Raw genomic sequence first — 15358 nt, 5'->3', positions numbered from 1 at the left:
AGGACATCATTATCAAAACTAAAGAAATGAAATGGTCTTGGGCAGGACACATAGCTCGAAGACTTGATGACAGATGGACTAAGAAAACAACAGAATGGTACCCAAGTGGAGCTAAAAGGAAACATGGAAGACAATGGCGGAGATGGATACATGAAGTTCATGAATTTATGGGTAGTAAATGGATGGCCATTGCACAAAACAGAAGGAACTGGAAAGTTGCAGGGGAGGCCTTCATCCTGCAGTGGATTGAAAATGGCTGATGATGATGACTGTCGCTAACAACGTTGCTAACCTTTGTATGATCTGCAAATTTGGACATTAATTTAATTTAATTAGCATTAGTAGAGGCATATGATGCAAGAAAGCAAGCTTATGCAGCATCAGCCAAAAAAAAAAAAAAAAAAAACACGCTCCCATTTCACCCCTCCGTTTGTTCCAAGTACCTGTCCAGCTCAGCCTTAAATTTATTTAGGCTATCAACTTCTACAACAAAGGATAGAAGTCTGTTCCACCAACCACCCACTGGCTAAAGGCAAACGTCCGCATATCTATCCTATATCTGTCTTTCCTCAATTTGAATTTATGCCCTCTCAAATGATTATTCTGAGCAAGAGGAAGTATTGCATGAGCATTGAGCACGCTCAAGCCATTCACGGATTTATACACCTCAATCAGATCACCTCGCAGGTGCTTAGTCTCCGGATACTGTAATTTGCAAAATTTAAGTTTTTCTTCATAAGAGCAACCCTTTATTCCATTCACTAATCTTGTTGCCCTTCCCTGTACTCGTTCCAACAGCTCTAAATCTTTCTTAAAATGAGGCCTCCAGACCTGTATACAACGTGTGCTGACCATTGCCTTATATAAGAGGATAATCACCTCCTTATCCCTGCTAGAAGAGTTCTTGTATATCATTCACAAGACACTATGAGCTACTCCTGCAGACCGTCTACACTGCTCAGAAAACTTAATATCTGCCTGCACAGTTATCCCCAGGTCTTTTTCGTTCTCAACCACTGTCAGTGTAGTACCACAGAGTTGATACGTTGTTCTGGGGTTCCTGCTTCCTATATGTAGTACTTTGCATTTGCCAATGTTAAACTTCTGTTGCCACCTCTCAGCCCACCTGCTCAACTTTTATAGATCCTGTTGCAGTAGAGTACTGTCTTAGTGTCCTTAACAACCCTGCCAACCTTCGTATCGTCTGCAAACTTGGACATTAAGCTTGATATACCATCATCAATATCATTTATAAATACAGAAAACTACAATGGACACAATACTGAACTCTGAGGGACTCCACTTATAACATTAGTCCACGACGAGCAGTGTCCATTGATTACCACTTTCTGACTTCTCCCACTCAACCATCCCTTTATCCATAGCAGCAATTTGCCTCAAATGCCACACTGTTCCAATCTGTGCAGCAGTCTTCCATGTGCAACAGTATCAAAAGCCTTTCTAAGATCCAAATATATGATATCAAAGTTAATCCCTGCATCCAGTTCCTTTGTGACCACACTATAGTATCCAATCAAATTGGTCAGGCAAGACTTTCCCTAAACAAAACCATGTTGTGTCCGAGCCAAAACTGAAGTTTTGTCTAGATGATCCTGCAGTGCTTCTTTAACCAGTACCTTTATTAATTTTCCTGGAACAGAATTTAAACTAAGAGGTCTAAAATTATTTGTGTTACCCTTTCATCCTCCTTTGTGAAAGGGGTCACATTTGCACAACTCCAGTCCATGAGTACCTCCCATAAGTCCAAAGAAGCTCTCATAATTATGGTTAAGGGTTTGCTTACTTCCTTTGCGACCTCCTTAAAAATAACTGGATAGATCCCATCCACCACAGGTGCCTTTTTTATCTTTATCTTCAAAAATTTCTCCTCCACTTTCCTCTCAGTTATTACAAAATCATCGAGCTCACTGCCAGAGTTTAACTCACCTCTAGAATTCCCCTCCCTGAATAACTCCTCATTAATTTGTATCATCTGCAAACTAGGACATTTCCTGGTCCCACAGGATCTAGTAGTTGTTGGTGACTCTATTGTCAGGGAAACGGGGAACATGCTATTTAAAAGGATAGGTGGAACAGGACCAGGGTATATCTGCCAGAGGCAAAGGTTGATGACGCTGCAGAACAGATATCAGCTTTTAAAGGCACAAAGGGTGATATTGTTGTACACGTTGGCACTAATGATATTAAGAGTAGGAGACCGGCAGAATTACTTAACAAGTACAGGTCACTGTTGAAACAATCCGTGAATTACGGTTGAATTTGAAAGTGTCTCCAATTCTGCCCAGACACGATAGGAGGGAGTATATGATGAGAGCCTTGTCGATAAATTTGGCTCTAGAAAAATTGTTCAAGGCTCAAGGGGCAGAATTTTTTTCAGCCTGGTCTGTACTTGTTAACAGGAGGGACTGCTTCTACAGGGATGGGATACACTTAAACAGAAAGGGTGCAAGAATATTTGCTGATGCTATCGAGGCAGAGTTAGGTGGGTCGGAAAACTGCTAGCTTGGGGGGGGATACAAGGACAAATAGATTAACAGTAGCTGCTGGCGGAGGTAAAAGTGATTCTTGCACTGCTTCTATTGGAATGAGCAGCAGCCTGGAAAACAACTTGCAGCATAATTCAGAGACTGCTGGGATTCATTACGGTACAAGTAAATACATGGGTTGTGTTAGGGTAGCTAAGAATAGGAACAGGTGCATGTATACTTGGTGTACACCAATGCTAGGAGTTTGGTAAATAAATTTGATGAATTTGAGGTATTGCTCAAAACATCGAAGGCAGATATTGTTGGGATATCAGAGACGTGGTGTCACACAGATATAAGGAATGCAGAACTGAATTTGGTAAGTATAATGTGTACAATAAGGATAGACAGAACAGGAAGGGAGGAGGGGTTAGGCTATTAGTTAATTAAGAAACACATAAAATCCAAGGAAGTGAAGCCAGTTGACATCGCTGGACAGTGCAATGTCGAGTCAGTTTGGTGTGACATAAGCATTGAGAGATCAAAATTGAGAGTAAAAAGTAAAGTGCAGCCATTATCAACCCATTGCAGGATGGAAGCCTCCTCAACAATTCATGCTGAGGGAAATGGACCATAATCTGCCACGCTGGTCCAGTGCGGGTTGGCAGATCAACCGTATTCAGCAGTCAGGGGCTTGAACCCTGGTCTACTCAAAGAGCGTGTGCTACTGCACTCCCGCTCCTGCCCATTTGGCTACGGAGGCCTTTGAGAGTAGTAGGGTGCTATAGGCCTAATGACTCTGATGAATATAATAAAAAACTGCACAGAGAAATAGAGTGGACCAGTAAATCAAAAAGTCTTTAATAGGGGATTTTAATTTCACAAATATCGACTGGAATTTGTGGGTTGGTCACTCACACACTAGCAAGGCTTTTGTGGATTTATTGGATGATTGTGTTCTAAATCAGCATGTTCGAGAGGCAACTAGAGGGAGTAATACTCTTGATCTGATTATCAGTAATGATTCTTCATGCATTAAGAATCTGCAGATAAAAGAACCACTAGATGGCAGTGATCACAGTGTGCTGAAGTGGGATTTACTCAAAGAGGTAACTGCCATCAGGAGTAAAGGGAAGGGATTAAGCTTTCGTAAAGGTGACTACGGTGGTCTGAGACAGTATTTAAATTCTATACGGTGGAAACAACTGATGATGTTACCAACAGCAAATTCAAAATTCAAATTCAAAGAACTTATCTTTGAAGCTACTAGGCTTTACATACCAACTAAGATATATTGTTCAAGGTTTAGGCCTAAATGGATGTCCGATGAACTAATGAGACATATGGCAGAGAAGAAAAATGAATGGGATACATATAAATTAATGGGTGACATGGAAGCCTACGATAGATATAAGCTGGTCTGTAACCAAGTCACAAAGCATATTAGGCAGGCAAAAGCAGATTATGAGAAATCCTTGGCAAAGGATGCAAAGAAAAACAGAAAAGAGTTCTTTACCTATTTAAAATCTAGAAGAAAAGGCATGAATCAGAATGGTCCACTGGATATTGATGGTTCAACAGTTGAGGATCCTGCTCAGGTGGCTAACAAACTAAACGAGTATTTTGCATCTACATTAACACGAGGAGTTATTCAGGAAGGGGAATGCCAGAGGTGAAGTAAACTCTGGCAGTGAGCTAGATGATTTTGTAATAACTGAGAGGAAAGTGGAGGAGAAATTGTTGAGTATACACATAAAAAAGGTACCCGGGGTGTATGGGATCTATCCAGTTATATTAAACGATGCAGCAAAAGAAGTAAGCAAACTTTTTGCCATAATTATGAGAGCTTTTTTGAACTCAGGGGAGGTACCCATGGACTAGAGGTGTGCAGATGTGACCCCAATCCACAGAGGAGGATCAAAGGGCGACACAAGTAACTATAGACCTGTTCGTTTAACTTCTGTTCCAGGAAAATTAATGGAGGCACTGGTAAAGGAAGCACTCCAGCATAATCTAGACAAGACTTCAGTTATAGCTCGGACACAGCATGGTTTTGTTAAGGGAAAGTCTTGCTTGACCGATCTGATATGATACTATGATGTGGTCACAAAGGAACTGGATGCAGGGAATAACTTTGATATCATATATCTGGATCTTAGAAAGGATTTTGATACTGTTGCACATGGAAGACTGCTGAACAAATTGGCACAGTGTGGCATTGGAGGAAAATTGCTTCTATGGATAAAGGGATGGTTGACTGCGAGAAGACAGAGAGCGGTAATCAATGGACACTGCTCATCATGGACTAATGTTATTATTGGAGTTCCTCCGGGTTCAGTGTTGAGTCCATTGTTGTTTTCTGAATTTATAAATGATACTGACGATGGTATATCAAGCTTAATGTCCAAGTTTGCAGACAATACAAAGGTGGGCAGGGTTGTTAAGGTGACTACTGATGCTATGCTGCTGCAACAGGATCTGGAACGGTTGAGCAGATGGGATGAGAGGTGGCAAATCAAGTTTAACATTGACAAATGTAAAGTACTACATAGGGGATACAGAAACCCCCAGAGCAACGTATCAACTCTGTTGTACTACACTGACAGTGGTGGAGAATGAAAAGGACATGGATATAAGTGTGCAGGCAGATATGAAGTTCTCTGAGCAGTGCAGACGAACTGCAAGAGTAGCTCATGGTGTCTTGTCAATGATATATAGGAATTTTTCTAGCAGGGATAAGGAGGTGATTACTCCCTTGTATAAGGCAATGGGCAGGGGACACCATCAGTACTGTATACAGGTCTGAAGGCCTAATTTCAAGAAGGATGTAGAGCTGCTGGAACAAGTACAGACAAGGGAAATAAGATTAGTGAATGGAACAAAGTGTTGCACTTACGAAGAAAGGCTTAAGTTTTGCAAATTACAGTGTTTGGAGACTACGCACCGGCGAGTTGGTCTGATAGAGGTGTATAAAACCTTGTATGGTTTGAGCATACTCAATGCCGATAGGATTCTTCCTCTTGCTCAGAATAATTATATGAGAGGGCATAAATTCAAATTGAGGAAAGACAGATGTAGGATAGATGTGCGGAAATTTTCCTTTAGCCAGCGGGTAGTTGGTTAGTGGAACAGACTTCCATCCCATGTTGCGGAAGTTGATAGCCTAAATAAATTTAAGGCTCAGATGGATAGGTATTCCGAATGAACGGAGGGGTGAAATGGGACTGGGTTTTTTTTTTTTTTTTTGCATGATGCTGCACAAACTTGCTTTCTTGCATCATATGCCTCTACTAATGCTAATGCTAAGAGTCTTGTCGATCAATAAGGCCCTGGAAATATTGTGCAAGGCTCAAGGGATAGAATTTTTTTCAGCTTGGTCTGTACATGTTAACAGGAGAGACTGCTTCTACAGGGATGGGATTCCTTAAATAGAAAGGGTGCAAGAACATTTGCTGATGCTATCGAGGCAGTGTTAGGTGGGTCGGAAAACTGCTAGCTCAAGGGGATACAAGGATTAATAGATTAACAGTAGCCACAGGCAGAGGTGAAAATGATCCTTGCACTGCTTCTATTGGAATGAGTGGTCATTCTAATAGAAGCAGATTGAGAAAAACAAGATGCAGGGTATTTCAGAGACTACTGAAAGTCATTGCAGTACAAGTAAACACAAGGGTTGTGCTAGGATAGCTAAGAATAGGAACAGGTGCAATGTATACTTGCATGTACACCAATGCTAGGAGTTTGGTAAATAAATTTGATGAATTTGAGGTATTGCTCAGAACATCAAAGGCAGATATTGTTGTAGTATCAGAGACATGGTGTCACACTGATATAAGGAATGCAGAACTGGAATTTCGGGAGTACAATGTGTACAGGAAGGATAGAAAAGATAGGTAGGGATTCGGGGTTATACCATTAGTTAAGAAACACATGAAATCCAAGGAAATGAAGCCAGTTGACATCGCTGGACAGTGCAATGTCGAGTCAGTTTAGTGTGACATAAGCATTGGGAGATCAAAATTGAGAGTAGGAGTATGCTATAGGCCTAATGACTCTGATGAGTATAATAAGAAACTGTACAGGGAAATTGGTGGGCCAGTAAATCAGAGAATCTTATAATGGGGGATTTTAATTTCCCAGATATTGACTGGAATTTGTGGGTTGGTCACTCACACAGTAACAAGGCTTTTGTGGATTTATTGGATGATTGTTTTCTACATCAACATGTTCAGGAGGCAACGAGAGGGAGTAATACTCTTGATCTGATTATTAGTGAGCTGGCAGTGAGCTGGATGATTTTGTAATAAGTGATATTAAAGTGGAGGAGAAATTGTTGAAGATAAACATAAAAAAGGCACCCGGGGTGGATGGAATCTATCCAGTTATATTAAAGGAGGCACCAAAGGAAGTAAGCAAACCCTTAGCCATAATTATGAGAGCTTTTTTTGGACTTAGGGGAGGTACCCATGGACTGGGGACTGGAGATGTACAAATGTGACCCCAATTCACAAAGGAGGATCAAAGGGCAACACAAGTAATTATAGACCTGTTAGCTTAACTTCTGTTCCAGGAAAATTAATGGAGGCACTGGTTTAAGAAGCACTGCAGGAACATCTAGACAAGACTTCAGTTATAGCTTGGACACACCATGGTTTTGTTAAAGGAAAGTCGTGCCTGACCAATATGATTCGATACTATGATGTGTTCACAAAGGAACTGGATGCAGGGAATAATTTTGATATCATATATTTGTATCTTAGAAAGGCTTTTGATACTGTTGCATACATGGAAGATTGCTGCACAAATTGGAACAGTGTGGCATTGGAGGCAAATTGCTGCTATGGATAAAGGGATGGTTGAGTGGGAGAAGACAAAGACTGGTAATCAATGGACACTGCTCATCGTGGACTATTGTTATTAGTGAAGTCTCTCGGGGTTCAGTATTGGGTCCATTGTTTTCTGTATTTATAAATGTTATTGATGATTGTATATCAAGCTCAATGTCCAAGTTTGCAGACGATTCGAAGGTTGGCAGGATTGTTAAGGACACTAATGACAGTACGCTGCTGCAACAGGATCTAGACAAGTTGAGCAGATGGGCTGAAACGTGGCAAATGAAGTTTAACATTGACAAATGTAAAGTACTATATATGGGAAGCAGCAACTCCAGAGTGACGTATCAACTCTGTGGTACTACATTGACAGTGGTAGAGAACGAAAAGGTCCTGGGGATAATTGTGCAGGCAGATATGAAGTTTTCTGAGCAGTGTAGGTGGTCTGCAAGAGTAGCTCATAGTGTCTTGTCAATGATATACAGGAATTTTTCTAGCAGGGATAAGGAGGTGATTATCCCCTTATATAAGGCAATGGTCAGGCCACACCTTGAGTACTGTATACAGGTCTCGAGGCCTCATTTTAAGAAGGATGTAGAGCTGTTGGAATGAGTACAGACAAGGGCAACAAGATTAGTGAATGGTACAAAGGGTTGTTCTTACGAAGAAAGGCTTAAATTTTGCAAATGACAGTGTTTGAAGACTAGGCACCTGCGAGGTGATCTGATTGAGGTGTATAAATCCTTGAATGGTTTGAGCATGCTCAATGCTGATGGAATTCTTCCTCTTGCTCAGAATAATCATTTCAGAGGGCATAAATTCAAATTGAGGAAAGACAGATGTAGGATAGATGTGTGGAAGTTTGCCTTTAGCCAGCGGGTGGTTGGGTGGTGGATCAGACTTCCATCCTTTGTTGTGGAAGTTGATAGCCTAAATAAAAATTTAAGCCTGAGCTGGACAGGTACTTGGAACAAACGGAGGGGCAAAATGGGAGCGTGTTTTTTTTTTTTTTTTTTTTGGCTGATGCTGCATAAGCTTCCTTTCTTGCATCATTTGTCTCTACTAATGCTATTGCTAATTGAACCTGAAATACAATATCATTGATATTGATGAAGGTATTTCATTATTATTATTGTTGTTGCTCCTATATTATTTCTCCCTGATTGGGGGATTCCACTCCGTGACGGGTACTGCTACCAAGTACACAGGATGGTTGTAATGTCTGGTGTTACTGTCGGTCGAGGAAATCTCTGACTATCTTACAGGTGTTCCAGATTGCGACTTTCTGGAGTTCCTTGTAGGTGTTCTCTGGGAGACCTATTGTTGATAGGCTGCTATGTAGAGTCTTTGGTACCATACCGGTTGTTGACACGATGATCGGAATGGTGATACTTCTTGCATATTCCACATCTCCTTGATCTCGTGTCTCAGGTTTGTGTACTTCCTAATATTTTCCTCCTGGGTTTTCTGGACATTGCTAGTGTTCCGCACCGCTATGTCAATCAGAAAGGTAGTCTTTTCCATCCTATCCACAAGTGTTATGTCCGGTTTGTTGTGCGGGTTGGTCTTATCCATTATTATGGCACGATCCCAGTACAGCTTGTGTGTTCGAGTCTCTAGTACTGCCTGGGGTTCATATTTGTAGTATGGTACACTTCCTTTGGTCAACTGGCATTTCCTCACTAGCTTCTGATATATTATCCTAGCTACCTGGTCATGTCTATGAAAATACTCAGTTTGGGTGATCACCTTCCACCCCGCGGTGATGTGTTGGATCGTTTCTGAGGCCAGGTGGCATCATCAACATTATTATTATTGTTATTATTATTATTAGCCATATGGTGCAAGGATGCGTGACGCTTATGCTGCACCAGCCAAAAAAAAATTGCTGAACTACCCCGAGAGAGAGAGAGATAAAAGGGAATCACCAAGGAAGACAAGAATGATGATTTCCAGCTAATACTCACTAGATATAAGCATCTGGGGTTAAACAACAATGGGACAAACACCAAACCCTGGGGAACTCCACTAATAACATTTGTCCACGAAGAGCAGTGTCCACTGATTACCACTCTCTGTCGTCTCCCACTCAACCATCCCTTTATCCATTGTAGCAACTTATCCTTAATGCCATACCTCTCCAATTTGTACAGCAGTCTTCCATGTGCAACAGTATCAAAAGTTTTTCTGAAATCCAAGTATTAGTATTAGTAATGGTCGCATGGCGCAAGAAAGCTATGGCTTATGCTGAACCAGCCAAAAAAAAAAAAAAAAAAAAAAAAAAACCGAAAAAAACAATGATAAAAAAATTTTAAAAATAAAAATATATAAATAATATTAATAAATAAAAGAAAAGGAAATTAAACCTATCATCCTATGCGCTTCCCTCACCCGAAGGTTCTATCCAGATGACCTTTGAATTTCCCCAAATTCTCAGCCTCTACCTCTCATGTAAGCAAATTATTCCAGTAATTTATAACTCGCTGGCTAAAATAAAACTTCCTGCACTCCAATCAAAACATCTTCCCTGTAACTTGAATTTATGTCCCCTAGTTCTAACATCATTTATAATCTTGAAAATTTCGTCCTCATTCATTTTACTGATGCCTCTCAGAGCCTTAAACACCTCAATCGTATCTCCTCTAATGTGTCTAGTTTCCAAACTCTGCAACCCACATATTCAAAGTCTTTCTTCATAAGGACACCCTTTTGCCGATCTAAAATTTAGATTAGATATCTAAAATATCTAATATCTAAATATATCTCACCAGGCCAGTTACCCGTCTTTGCACCCTTTCAATAAGTTCGATGTCTTTAGGCGATCTCCATACTTGAACATAGTATTCCAAGTGTGGTCTAACAAAAGCCTTATATAATGGGATTATCACGTCTCTATCTCTACTTGCAAAAGTTCAACAGATCATCGATTGGACACCATGGGCCTTCTTGCAACCTGTTTACATGCTCAGAGAATTTCATGTCTGACCGTATCATAACACCCAAGTCCCTTTCCTCCAGTACTGGGTTTAGTTGAACTCCACCAAGCGAATAAGTTATTTTGGGATTACTATTTCCCAGGTATAATACCTTACACTTCGTTGGATTAAAGCATAGCTGCCATTTTTCTGACCATTCCTGAAGTCCATCTAGGTTTCTCTGAAGAAGCTCAGCTTGACAGTGATTATTAACTACTCTACCAATTTTAACATCATCTGCAAATTTAGACATCACGCCCTCTATCCCTTCATCGATGTCGTTTATGAAAATTAAAAACAACAGTGGTCCTAATACTGATCCTTGGGGAACCTCACTTCTTACATCAACCCAATCTGAGGAATAGCAATTTATCACAACCTACTGCCTCCTGCCCTGAAGCCATCCTGCTGTCCATCTAAGGATTTTCCCAGTGATTCCAACCTGTTCTAGCTTATAAAGTAACCGCTCATGTGGGACTGAGTCAAAAGCTTTGCTGAAATCTAAATAAACAATGTCGAAAATATTCCCTAAATCCAGCTAGTGAGTGACCCTTTCAAAATAGCGAACCAGATTTGTTAAACATGATTTTCCCTTTACAAAACCATGCTGAGTATCCTTGAGAATTTCAATTCTATCCAAATTATCCTCAAATTCCACCCTTGATCATTACCGCCACAATTTTCTCTACCACTGAAGTCAGACTGACAGGTCGATAATTTCCCACTTCACTCTTAGAGCCACCCTTATGTATGGGAGATACATTGGCACTTTTCCAATCCAAGGGAATCTCCCCAGTGTCTAGTGATGCTCGCATAATTAGCCTCAATGGTTCAATGCACTCACTTGCCACCTCCTTTAAGATTATAGGGTATATTCCATCAACTCCAGGAGCCTTACTGGTCTGTAGGCTCAAAAGTTTTTTCATTAAATAATCTTGCAAAATTTCAATATCATTAATTACATATTTTTCAACTTTGCTCCCACAATTTCCCATTGCCACAAAAGGTTTTTCATTTGTAAATATCGATGCAAAATAATTGTTGAGTTCATCTGCAACGGCAGCTAGTGTATTTAATACTATCCCCTTTCCCTTACGTAAAGATCCGATCTGGTTTGTCCTGCTCTTCTTCGCATTTATATATGTGAAGAATTCCTTATCCCCCCTAAGTATATGATATCAAAATTATTTTTGGCATTCAGTTCCTTTGTGACCACATCATAGTATCCAATCAAATTGGTCAGACAAGACCTCCCATTAACAAACCCATGCTGTGTCTTAACAATTACTGCAGTCTTGTCTAGATGATCCTGCAATGCTCTTTAACCAGTGATTCCATTATTTTCCCCAGAACACAAGTTAAACTAACAGGTCTATAGTTACTTGTGTCACCTTTTGTGAATTGGTGATACATTTGCACACCTCCAGTCTATGGGGACCTCCCCTGAGTCCAAGGATGGTTTTTTTGTTTGGTTTTTTTTTTTTTAGGAGCATTAGCAACTAAGGCCATATTGCTCCTGGGATATGCGGTGGTCATTCCCTGACATTTCCGCATCCTCCGTATTTGGGTCACAGGCTTGAACCCTGGTCTAATCAAGAAGCGTGTGCTACGCACTGCTGCTCCTGCCCACCTGGCTACGGAGGTGCCATTGAGTCCAAGGAAGCTCTCATAATTATGGCTACGAGTTTGCTTACTTCCTTTGCTGCCACCTTTAATATAACTGGATAGATCCCATTCACCCCAGATGCCTTTTTTATGTTTAACTTCAATTTCTCTTCCACTTTGCTCTCAGTTATTACAATATCACTTAGCTCCCTGTTAGAGTTTGATAAACTTCTGGCTCTCCCTCATTGAATAACTGCTCATGTGTGAATGTAGATGCAAAATACTCATTCAGTTTATCAGCTACCTGAGCATGATCATCAATCTGATTCATCCCTTTCTTCTAGAGTTTACATAAGTAAAGAACTCTTTACTGTTTTTCTTTGCATCCTTTGCCAAAGATGTCTCATAATCTGCCTTTGCCTGTCTAACCTCCTTCATGACTACTAGTTTATACCTTCTGTGTCACCTGATAATTTATATGCATCGCATACATTTCTTCTCTGCCACGAGCCTCATTAATTCATCTGACATTCATTTAGGCCTAAACCTTGAACAGTATTTCTTAGTTGGAATTAAAAGCCTAGTAAGCTCCAAAATTAAGTCCCCGAAGGCATCCCATTTAGAATTCAACAATGGTAACATCATCAGTTGATCCCACTGTACAGAATTTAAAAACTGTCTGAGACCCCTGTAGTTATCTTTACAAAAGCAAAAGCCCTTCCCTTTAAGTAATTGCCACATCAATACATTGTGATCACTATCACCAATTGGTTCCTTTATCTACAAATTCTTAATGCATGAATAATGACTGTTGATAATCTGATTAAGAGTAATTACTTCCTCTGGTTGCCTCCAGAACATGTTGCTGTAGAAAACAGTCATCCAATAAATCCACAAAAGTCTTGCTAGTGTGCAAGTGACCAACCCACAAATTCCAGTCAATATCTGGAAAGTTAAAATATCCCATTATAAGACATTCTGATTTACTGGCCCACTCTATTTCTCTGCACAATAGCTCATTATACTCATCAGATTCATTAGGCCTATAACACACACCTACTCTCATTTTTCCTTCCCCTTGATTGAGGTGTTTAAGGTCTTGAATGGATTGAGTAAGCTGAATATGAATGGCAAACTTTGTCTTGCTTTGAGTATGAACGAGGGACATAAATTCAAGTTCAGGAAGGTTGGTTGCAGGATGGATGTGTATAAGTTTGCCTTCAGCAGTGTTGATTTTCGGATGTGGCGTCAGTCTGTTTTTGTGAAAGTGGATGGTTTGAACAATTCAAGAGAACTAGACAAATTCTTGGAGGGTATGGATGGTAGAAGTGTTTTTTTTTTTTTTTTTTTTTGGCTAATGCTATATAAGCTTTGTTTCTTGCTTTATTAGTCACTGCCACTACTACTATTTAATTTCTTATCAGTATAGCTTATTTTCAATATAATTATGTTTGAGGTATTTTTTGACGATTTTCAAGTCAACCTTTCAAATTTAGGTAGCATTTCACATTATACACTCATCTGTTTTAATCTAAGAATCAAATCACTGAATAAATCAAACACTTACTAATAAATAAAATCATGAATCTTGGTCTAATAATCGAATTCATCATAATTTGCAATGCTAACTTGTTTTTCTCAGCGACCCCTCAGAAACAGACGGCAAACAGATCGATATTTCGTTTCATTATTTCAGATCGTTTGGGAACATTATTTTCTTAACTATCGGATAACCGAAAAAGATATTCTTGGTTATTTTATAGTATATATTTTATTTATAAAACATTATAGAGGGCAATTATCTATCGAAGATACAAAGTATATATACTAAGGCCCTGGATGCATAGCAACCATGAAGTACACGTATATTGAATTTGAAATTTTGGCACAATTGTTCTTTTCAATTTATTGATATAATAGTTTCAAGTTTATAAGTTGATAAGAGAGAATATCCAAATCTTCTTTTAAAATATTAGTAGTAGTAGTAGTAGTAGTGGCATGTGATGCAAGAAACAAGTATGAGCTTATGCAGCATCAGCCAAAAAAAAAAAAAAATTAGAAAAGATCCCCTCTAAATATTATTATTATTAGCTATATGGTGCAAGGATTTGTCCAGTTCCTCCTTAAATTTATTTAACCTATCAACTTCCACAACGACAGATGGAAGTTTGTTCCACCAATTAACCACCCGCTGGCTAAAGGCAAATTTCCGCACATCTATTCTACATCTGTCCTTCCTCAATTTCAATTTATGCCCCCTTAGGTTCGTAATCTGAAGAAGTGGAAGAATCCCATCAAAATTCAGCGTGCTCGACCCATTCAAGGGCTTATACACCTCAATCAGATCACCTCGCAGGTGCCTAGTCTCCAGCTGCTACAATTTGCAGAACTCAAGCTTCTCCTGGTAAAAGGATACCTTCATTCCCCTCACCAATCTTGTTGCCCTTCTCTAGGTTTGCTTCATTCTCAAAATGTGCTAAATTTTTATTGGATCCTGTAAACTTCTGTGAGATAGAAAAGTTTCTAATATCCCCTGCTGATAATAGGAACATTCAAGTAAAACATATTTCTCTGTGAGATCATTATTGCAGTAGGTTCACCATGAAGGGCTTTCACTTCTGAGCAGGTTGTTGTTGTTGTTTTAGATGCATCAGCATCTAAGACCATATTACTCTGTATATATGGTCTTAGATGCTATAGGCAGGGTTGTCAAGGACACTACTGACACTATGCTGCAACAGGATCTGGAAAGGTTGAGCAGATGGGCTGAGAGGTGGCAAATGAAGTTTAACATTGACAAATGTAAAATACTACATATGGGAAGCAGCAACCCCAGAGCAATGTATCAACTCTGTGGTACTCAACTGACAGTGGTAGAGAATGAAATGGTCCTGGGGTTGGTTGTCCAGGCAGATATGAAGTTCTCTGAGCAGTGCAGACGGGCTGCAAGAGTAGCTCATGGTGTATTGTCAATGATATATAGGAATTTTTCTAGCAGGGATAAGGAGGTGATTATTCCCTTGTATAAGGCAATAGTCAGGCCACACCTAGAGTACTGTATACAGGCCTGGAGGCCTCATTTCAAGAAGGATGTAGAGCTGCTGGAACAGTGTACAGAGAAGGGCAACAAGATTAGTGAATGGAACAAAGGGGTGCTCTTAAGAAGAAAGGCTTAAGTTTTGCAAATTACAGTTTTGTTTTTTTGGTGCCTAGTCTCCAGCAAAATTAAGTTTTGCTGGAGATTAGGCACCAGCGAGGTGATCTGATAGAGGTGTATAAGTCATTGAATGGTTTGAGCATGCTCAATGCTGATGGGATTCTTCCTCTTGCTCAGAATAATCACCTGAGAGGGCATAAATTCAAATTGAGGAAAGACAGATGTAGGATAGACGTGCAGAAATTTGCCTTTAGCCAGCGGGTGGTTGGTTTGTGGAACAGACTTCCATCCCTTGTCGTGGAA

The 15358-nt window shown here is 39.9% G+C and overlaps 1 protein-coding gene across 2 annotated transcripts in view; it reads right to left on the bottom strand.

Annotated features, from left to right (window-relative positions):
* Window positions 1-13651, bottom strand: part of mRpS18C (mitochondrial ribosomal protein S18C) — a 127424-nt gene extending 113773 nt beyond the window's left edge. Inside the window, exon 1 of one of the 2 annotated variants that reach the window (XM_090388149.1) lies at window positions 13466-13651. In XM_090388149.1, the coding sequence (XP_090244275.1) occupies window positions 13466-13511 (46 nt within the window). In that variant the 5' untranslated portion in view covers window positions 13512-13651. The remainder of the gene's footprint in view (window positions 1-13465) is intronic. The other variant, XM_090388150.1, reaches the window with a different exon arrangement.
* Window positions 13652-15358: the final 1707 nt, after the last annotated feature.

The sequence above is a fragment of the Mastigoproctus giganteus genome, chromosome 13 (assembly GCF_048544385.1).
Source record: "Mastigoproctus giganteus isolate SK-2022 chromosome 13, ASM4854438v1, whole genome shotgun sequence".
Classification (NCBI taxonomy): Eukaryota; Metazoa; Arthropoda; class Arachnida; order Uropygi; family Thelyphonidae; genus Mastigoproctus; species Mastigoproctus giganteus.
The sequence above is the reverse complement of the archived record's forward strand: the minus strand, read 5'-3'. Positions and strand labels throughout refer to the sequence as shown.